The sequence below is a fragment of the Arachis hypogaea genome, chromosome 16, assembly GCF_003086295.3.
Source record: "Arachis hypogaea cultivar Tifrunner chromosome 16, arahy.Tifrunner.gnm2.J5K5, whole genome shotgun sequence".
Lineage (NCBI taxonomy): Eukaryota > Viridiplantae > Streptophyta > Magnoliopsida > Fabales > Fabaceae > Arachis > Arachis hypogaea.
The window spans coordinates 70896490-70905524 of record NC_092051.1 but is presented as its reverse complement, the minus strand read 5'-3'; the positions used below and the strand labels follow the sequence as shown (position 1 = coordinate 70905524).

Sequence of the window (9035 nt, the reverse complement as noted above, 5' to 3'; positions counted from 1 at the left end):
TAGTTTATATTGTGTTTAATTGTGTGGTTTTGTTATGATCCTTACCCACTTTTTCATCAATTTAGCATGCATTTAGATTTCCTTCCTAAATTCAGTACATGTTTGAAAATGGCTTCCTAGAGACTTTAATTATTTAATTTTAATTTTCCTTTATTCCATTCGATGCCGTGATCTGTGTGTCAAGTGTTTCAGGCTTTATAGGGCATGAATGAGATGGAGATTGGAGAGGAAGCTAGCAAAAAATGGAAGGAACACAAGAATTTGAGGAGATAACCAGCGAGAAGTGACGCGGTCGCATGGCTCACGCGACCGCGCGAAGGAGCACAAATCGCAGTGACGCGGCCGCATGGCTTGCGCGGCCGCACGGATTGGAAAGCGCAAGCGACGCGGTAGCGTGGACGACGCGAACGCGTGGAAAGGAAAAAGTGCAAGCGACGCGTCCGCATGGACAACGCGATCGCGTGACATGTGCGATCTACATAATCTGCAAAATTCGCTGGGGGCGATTTTTGGACCTTATTTCGGCCCAGTTTTCGGCCCGGAACAGCAGACTAGAGTCAGAGAATATGCAGAAACAACACACACATATTCATTCAGTAGTTTTAGATCTACTTTTTCACTCTCTTAGGTTTTTCTCTCTAGTTTTTAGAATTTTAATTTTCAATTGGTCTTAGCATTGGAACATTGTTAAGAGTTATTTCCTCTTTAAGACTTCATCATTCTAGTTTGTTTTCTTAACTTGGTTTTATTCTTCCATATTCTTTGTTTTGTTCAATTTTATTATTCAGATACTTTTATGATTATTTAATGCAAGGATTATTTCTTTTTAATTCAATTTCAATTCCAATAATCATGTCTTCTTTTAATTCCCTTTTATGTGTTATGGGTTTATTATTTACAATGCGTGAGTAGTTTCATTACTTGATGGGAAATTGATTGAAAAGGAACTCTTGAGTTGGAAGGATTGAAAGAAAATTTGTAATTGGGTTAATTGTTGAATTGCTATCCTGTCACCAACGTCAATCCCTTGAACTAAGTGGGTTGTAACTCGTGAACGGATCTAGTAATCCAACTTGTTTGACTTTCCCTTACCTAGTAAAGGATAACTAAATAGAGTAACCGTTAATTATAAATCCATCTAAAAAATCATTCCATCAATGATAGAGATTCTAACTAATCAATTCCCAGTCAAGGTTTTTTATTCATATCATTTAATTTTCCTCACTTTACATTCCAATTTACTTACCTCAACTTCTTCGAACCTCTGATTAATAAGATAGCACCCTTCTCTGCAACTCGTTGGGAGACGACCTAGGACTTAAAACTCCCAGTAATTTTGATTTAAACTCTTTGTGACACATTTCTAAATTGATAGGCAGATTTTCGGTGAATTAAGAACTATACTTGCAATGTATCAATTTTAATAATTTTTTAATTCATCAGCTTCTGCTTCCCATCACTGCCACGCCTCTGTCTCCATCTTGTACTTCTTCAGAGAGCCATTGCTTGCAGCATCTAATGTGGTCTTGTCCTGAGGCTTCATGCCTTGTGTGAAGTAACTGATCAGCACCATCTAGTCAATCTTGTGGCGGGGACAGGAGTCCAGAAGATTTCTGAAACGTTCCCAGTATTCGTAGAGAGTCTCTGACTCGCCTTGGATAATGCAGAAAATCTCCTTTCGCAGTCTATCTGTAACTTCAGCTGGAAAGTATTTGTCCAGGAACTCCCTTCTGAGCAGATCCCAATTGGTGATGACCGCTTCAGGTTGAGTGTAGAACCACTCCCTGGCCTTTCCTTCAAGCAAAAATAGGAAGGCATACAGCAAAATAGTAGTTTCATCTACACCATGAAACCTAGTAGTTAAGCAGGCTGTCTGAAAATCCCTGAGGTGCTTAATAGTCTCTTGAGCAGGTAAGCCATGAAACTTGGGCAGTAAGTTGATTAGCGCAGTCTTTAGTTTAAAATCTGCAGTCAGATTTGGGTGACGCGCTTGGTATGGTTGCAGTGTAAAGTCTGGAGCTCCTTCTTCCTGAAGAGTAATCCTTCTGAGCTCTGCCATATTACCTGCACGTAAATCAATCGAGTCAGTAGAAGAGGAGCTTGTTTCTTCCTCAAATGACGCTTCAGATTCGCCCTCAGATGAGATTGGTGAATTGGTAGTAACCACTTCACCACCCTCAGAGGCTAACCGATGCCGAGCTCGCCTAATACGTGAAAGAGTTCTTTCAATTTCAGGATCAAACGCGGCTAAGCTCGGATCAGGCAGTGAACGCGTCATTCAATGAAAGAAACATACAGCTCATGATAATAAAATAAAATAAAATATACAAATATGTAAAATAAAAATATATACACCAACCAATAATTTAGCACACTATTGCAACTCCCCGACAACGGCGGCAAAAATTGACGTGGCAAAAAATTGCCGATTAAGAAATTATAATAAGAACAGCGTTGCAAGTACAGTTCTTAACTGATGAAAATTCTGCTTATCAATTTAGAAAGGGTTATCACAAAATTAGAATAAAAATACTGGGAGTAGAATTTCCAGGTCGTCTCCCAACGAGTTGACAAAAGAGTGCTATTTTATTAGTCAGGAAGTTTTTCGAGAAATTTTAAGAGTTGGAGAACAGAAAAGTAAATTATTGTAATTTAAAGCAATAAAAATTAACGAGAGGATTTATATAATTAAATTAAAAGCCTTGACTGGGAGAAGATTAATCGGAAGTTCTATCCTTGTTGGATTTTCCCAAGTGTAATAATAAAAGGTTGTTGTTCTACTTAGTTGGCCTTTACTAAATAAAGGAAAGTCAAGTAACCAACTAACCAACTTTTAAATCCCAAGTCCTAATCCTCTCCTAAGGAAGATTAGAGTCAAAGACTAGAGAGTTATACTACTAGAAATAGGGTTTTTTCGGACGAATTTTGAGATGAAATTGAAATAAATTTCGAACAAATTACAGACAATTTTTTTTTTCAAACAAATTTGGGACGAATTTTTTTTGTCCCAAAAAGCCTTGTTGCTAATTTAAATTTTGTCTGAAATTTCGTCCGAAATTTTTTTCAGACAATTTTGTGACAGATTTCGAATAGGCATTTATCTACTAGATTTCTAACTATTATGATGTATTTTAGACGAATTTCAGACAGATTAGTCAACATAAAGACAACGTATTTCAGACAAATTTCAAACATAAAAATATTAATTTTTAGATAAATTTCAAACAAAAAATATACTTTATTTCAAACAAATTTTGAACGAATTTAGTCAAATATAACAAATTTTTTTCGAACAAATTTTAGACAAATCAAATATTTCTTTTCAATTAAATTTCAGACAAATTTAAATTAAAAGAATTTACGTATTTGAAATAAATTTCATACAAAACAAAAAAATATTTTCACACAAATTTTCTACAAATTTAATATAATATTTCAAATAATTTTCACACAAAATAATTTGCTATTTAATAGATAAATATTTTAGATAATAAATTGTATTCGATCTTCTTTCTATATTAAGACCTTCATAATCATTTTTTTCATATTACATCATCCAAATTCTAAACACATAATAAAATCATGAAAAAGTTAATTACCATAAAAGGGTTAAAAAATATTTATTATTAAAATACTTTTGTCCATAAATGTAATAAAACTAAAATAAGAAAAAAATACTTAAACTAAAACAAAGAAAGCCTTTAAAAAGGTCATATATCATGAGTAAAATAAAATGTACTAACTAAATCACCTAAAAATTCCTTAATCTAAATCAGAAAAAATATATACTCCAAATATCAATCACTCATGTTATCATCACTAGAGCCTGTCCCAAGCTCATCTTTCGTAGGATCAGACAAGGTTGAAGGAAGTGGCAGATTCAACTTTTTATACAAAGCATGAATTGTCTTTTCAGTAGAATCAATTCTTTTCTGTTGAACTTTTAGTTGACGTCCTTGATCTCTTAACTTGTGCTCAGCATCTTTCAACTTAACCTTTTGCTCTTCATTGATCATTTCCTGCTCCTTTGCCTTTTCTTTCCACATGTGAAGTTCTTGCTCAATATTTAGATTGTCTTTGGATGTCTCTGAACAATTTCTGGAATCCAACTTTGAAGAGAGATCTAAACTAAAAGTACCTAAACCAAAGGCAGCTTTCTTTTTTCCCTTTGTCACAACTTCGTTCCAAACAGTATAATCATCTGGTATATCTAGGCCTTCCTTAGTTGCCTCAATATCTCCCTCATTATCCAAGGATAAAGCTACTTGAGAAAGTTCTGTCTTTCGCTTTTTGAATTCACCCTACAAAATCAATTCATGTTAATTGCAACTAAATATGCCATGAACAAATACTAACATATAGTGAAAATTAGCAATTGAAAAAAACAAAAAGAACAAACTAGCATCGCATACAATGACTTTCTCAGATCTTTCATCAATCCAACTTTTGTCTTTTTTGGTGTGGCATTTAGTATAAACCTCCTTTAGAGAAGGTTTTACTCCCGTAGCTTTTTCCTATAATATAACAGTTTTAATCGATAGGAAAGAAAAAAGAATAAGAAAACCTTGCAAAAATAATAAGAACAAGACTATAAATAAACTATTTTTATCTTACCATTCTGCGTGCATGTTCACCCATAGATATGGAACCACCAGTATGCATGGAACTTCCAGCATTTGATGCTCGATTCACAGTATTTGCTGTTGACCAGTTCTTAAATTTTGAATCTGTAGCAAAATAATGTAATAGTTGACACCAAACGGGTTCAGGAATATATTTTGGTACATGGTTAGGGTCTTTTGAATAATTGCGTCTCTCCTGATTCATCAACGATCTTAATCGATCACTCCCTTTAATCTCAAAAAATTTGACGAATTCTTGCATTGTGTTGAGGTTCCCACATACAATTTTTCTATAAAAGAAAACAAACATATACATTGAATTACCCACTATGTATAATATCAAAATAACAAAAAAAATGATAATAAATACTTACCTTAAATTCAGTAAACCATAAATCTCGCATTTGCTCACTGGCATATTTCTAGGAAGGGCAGAATTCTGAAAATTTGCTTTTAATGGCATTTGTTACATGACGAACAGCAGTACATGGATTAAACCTATAAGAAGTTCAAATAATGAGTAATTACACATGTATTCACAATAAAAATAATATAGAGAGAACGCTAAAATAAAAAACTGATTGTTGTACTTACTCATTGCCAAAAGGCTCTATTTTCAAGAGCCTTTCTTGAGTGACAAGTTCACCTTCTTGAGCAAGAGATCCATCGTGATGATTTTCATCCGATGAGTGAGCATGATGTAAATTTCGTTCATTATTAGGAGCATTATGAAATGATTGAGGTTGGATAGGTGAACAGTATGGTGATTCAGTTGGTGATGGTGATGGTGATGGTGATGGTGTATGATCGGCATGGGAAGATAATAAATTTCTCTTAAATTTTTGTGGTGGCTGCGAAGAAGAGGGTGGCAATGCTGAAGGCTTTTTAGATACATGTGAAGGAATTGGAGCTCGTGATTTTGTAGGCTTAAGGTGTGAATGCTTAGTTTTGTGTGCACTAATCACCTCCTTGTTACCAGACTTTTGTACTTTAATTGACAAGTTTTTTTTATTTTTTTTAGAACCTGACGTCTAAAACAACAAAGATTTATAAGATTAGTAAGACATTGCAGTTAAATTCTATTAACATGTACATCATCAAAAGAATTAAAATAATAACAATGTAAAATAATACTTAACTGCCAAAATAATCAATTAGGAGGTAAGATAAAGTGCTACTATGCTTTAGTAATAAACTACTATGCTTTAGGAAATAGAAAATACTAGTAATTAATTTATAACTTATTCATGTTACTACTTAGTAATATCATTCTTCTAACTCAATAAGTTCCTCCTAGTTTCTCGTTTACCAATTCTAACAAGGCACCAATATGGTTCATTTACAAGCACTCAATTCAACCAAAACAATAATCGCAACACAGACATAATCAAAGTAAATTCAACCATTAAACTATAATCACAATAAAGGAAACGACAATTGTAATTCAATTACATCAAATAATCACATAATACAACGCTAGGTGTTTTAACAACAAAATTTCAGTCATAAATACCTTTTTATTCCCTTCTTCATAAGAATGCATGATTATGTCGTAGTCTTCACTAAAGTATGTGTGCGTGTAGATTGTTACTGACTCCCGCTTTTCTAAAAAGAAGCCATACAAAAGATATAATCAAAAGGTTAACAAATTTAAATAATTCACGAAGGGGTTCACAACTTAAACTCTCGCTTTCCTGTTTTTATTGATCTTCTTTTATTATCGGTGTGCTAATTGATCACATTGTATTCATTATATGTTTATGAAAGCAGCTAAGGAAAGAAGGAAGAAAAAATGAGTATAAAATGCTTAAGCTACAGGAATATTGAGAATTAAATGAATATAAGTTCTTACCAAGTAAGCATCTGGGTTTATTTATATAAATACTACATAATTACATGATATATTATTATTTATTAAAACCTTGGTACCTAACAAATTCCGACAAAGGTTTCATTTGGCAGTTATAGGCTCAGGAAGACATTGATTGGGATCAAACAAATCTAAGCATTATCTTAAACAAAATCTAGATTAAATGCCCTACTATTTCAAGCATTTAGTCTTTATTTAATTGTATTTTGTATTGTACATTTATACCAAACTTGGTTAAAAATCAAATCATGTGAAACTCATCAAAAGTTGCCCTTTCAGATCTGTTAATTAAAATATAAGTTCACATAATGACTAAAAAAATTTTAGACAAACAGCTGGTGTTGCACCTTAACCAGGGTTTTATAACATTGAATTCTTAACAACAGATAGCATAAATAACAGCATGCAGAACTCATGGGAAACTTCTCAATCAACAATTAATGTTGTAAAATTCAACAAGCATGAAACACAATAACTGAACAAATAAGCTACAAATGGAAAAAAACGCTAAGAGAAGTCAAATTAAACCACATACATTGTGAAATCAACAATGGAAAAACATGCATCCGTATATTGTACTCAAGTATCAGTTTACCAATTACGTTAATTTACAGTACAAATAACAATAGAGAGATTTATCCTATGCCTGTAATGCTAGATAACTATTGTAAATAGTTACACTTTTAACTCCAGAGAAATGGAGCAAACAAATTGTTAAATTTCAGCCACTGTAGACACTAATGCATGGCAGCACATAAACACCACATAGTGGAACCTATTCACCCAAATGTTAACCACATCAACATCTCTGCAAAGCAGCTCGAAGCTCATAGCCTCTAAAGTAAGACTAAATGATTGAAATCAAATTCATAAATCAGAAACTAAAATGAAAACCCTCTTCAATTTGACACTCAAAAATTCATAAATCAAAAATAATAAGAAATGTATGCTCTCTTAATAATAATCACTCTCTAACCTTAGCTTGTACCTAAAATTGAAGCATATTCCTTTTTTGGTGTTGGAATATAAATTCTTGTAAGCTATTGGGTTTGAGGATTGTGACATGAAAAAACTTAAAAAACAAGATAATATAGTTATAAGAAAAGCCTATGATATCCATCCTCCGATCCCTAAGTATTTTAATGTGATCAGTCTCTATATATATATATGAATGCTACACCAAATGTGTTCAAAGAATAGCTATAGAATCTAAATCCTTATATATATATATATATATATATATATATATATATATATATATATATGTTCCTAAACCAAAATAGAATAATGGTGGCCTCCATTAAGTCAAAATTAGCTCGGCATTAACTACTTTGTTATAATAATTTCATGCAAAAATGCCTTGATGGTTACATTTCAACTATTGAAGAATCTAACAAATAATCATTACCCCCTAAAATAATCAAGTAGTAGTCACCAGCTCAGTACCAATAAGAAGCATCAACACTAGCTGCCTCCAATCATATCTTAATATCAAAATGTTGAACTCACTGTGTTCTTCAAAATGAGAACACAGCTCCATAACTCAGCAATTAAGAAACCAATTCGGCAACAAGAGAAAAAAACAAGAGAAAAAAATAGAAGAAATCCAACCACGCACACAAACTTATTGAAGCGAGAAATTCAACACATAACAAGCACAAGCACAACAAATCTCACAGTTCAGCACACCACACTCCCCCGGTGTTTGAGTCTGGCGGGGGTGCGAGTTCTGAGACCAACGGAGGCGCCCACATGCAGGAGGCAGAGCAGTTGTTCGTGATTGAAATAAAGCCGTTACCTAAAGCGCGAGTCACAATGGTGTAGGTGGTTTGAGGTGCGGGATTGGCAGCTGGAATGATGAATGTCTGAGACCAGAGGTTCGAATGTCTGAGATTGTGAGGGTTGTAACGTCGAGCACGAAGCACCAACGGCGACCACAGACGGGAAGCAGAGCACGTAGAAGGAGCGCGAAGGACGAGCGGCGGAGCACGGAGTAGGAGGGAGGAGATGAAGAGCGTAACTGACCCTGAATCAAAAATTGAGGGTTCTAATAAAGAAAGTTGGATTTTTGATAAGGTAACTAGGTGTGATACATGGGAGAAGGCACTCAAAAAACTGAAATCCCTGAAACTAAAAGGCGGTTCTAAGTAAAGTTTTAATTTTTTGGCGCAGAGTAAATTAGGGGCTTTGAAATAGCTATATATAACAAATTTTAAAATTAAAATTATATCTAATTTTCACTAACAAATTAAACATGAATCTTTAAAATTAAAATTATATCTAATTTTCACTAACAAATTAAACATGAATAAGATTACGACGAAAATATATTTAATAAGTTATGAAATATTGTTATCTAAAAGATAGATATTTAAAAAATTATATTTAATATTATTTTTAAAATGTTTAAATTAAATTATATTTTTTAATTTTTATTATATAATAATCTTTAAAGATAAATATTTAATAAAATCAAAATTTGAAATTAAATATCCCTTTTATATTAATAGATAAGATATATAAGATAAGATAACTGCTTCGAA

General features: G+C 32.9%; 1 protein-coding gene across 5 annotated transcripts; it reads right to left on the bottom strand.

Moving 5' to 3' along the window:
• Positions 1-3605: 3605 nt before the first annotated feature.
• Positions 3606-8667, bottom strand: LOC112754348 (uncharacterized). 5 transcript variants are annotated; one of them, XM_025801962.2, is made up of 7 exons: positions 8291-8667; positions 6136-6227; positions 5217-5653; positions 4997-5120; positions 4615-4912; positions 4413-4514; positions 3606-4301 (listed from the first exon to the last, which is right to left on the bottom strand). In XM_025801962.2, exons 4-7 carry the CDS (start codon positions 5083-5085, stop codon positions 3798-3800), a joined length of 993 nt encoding a protein of 330 aa, XP_025657747.1. In that variant the 5' UTR covers positions 5086-5120; positions 5217-5653; positions 6136-6227; positions 8291-8667; the 3' UTR covers positions 3606-3797. The 5 variants fall into 5 exon arrangements, with proteins under 5 accessions (XP_025657747.1, XP_025657746.1, XP_072076950.1 ...); XM_025801961.2 differs by having other exon boundaries at positions 8170-8664; XM_072220849.1 differs by having other exon boundaries at positions 5217-6227; positions 8170-8667.
• Positions 8668-9035: the final 368 nt, after the last annotated feature.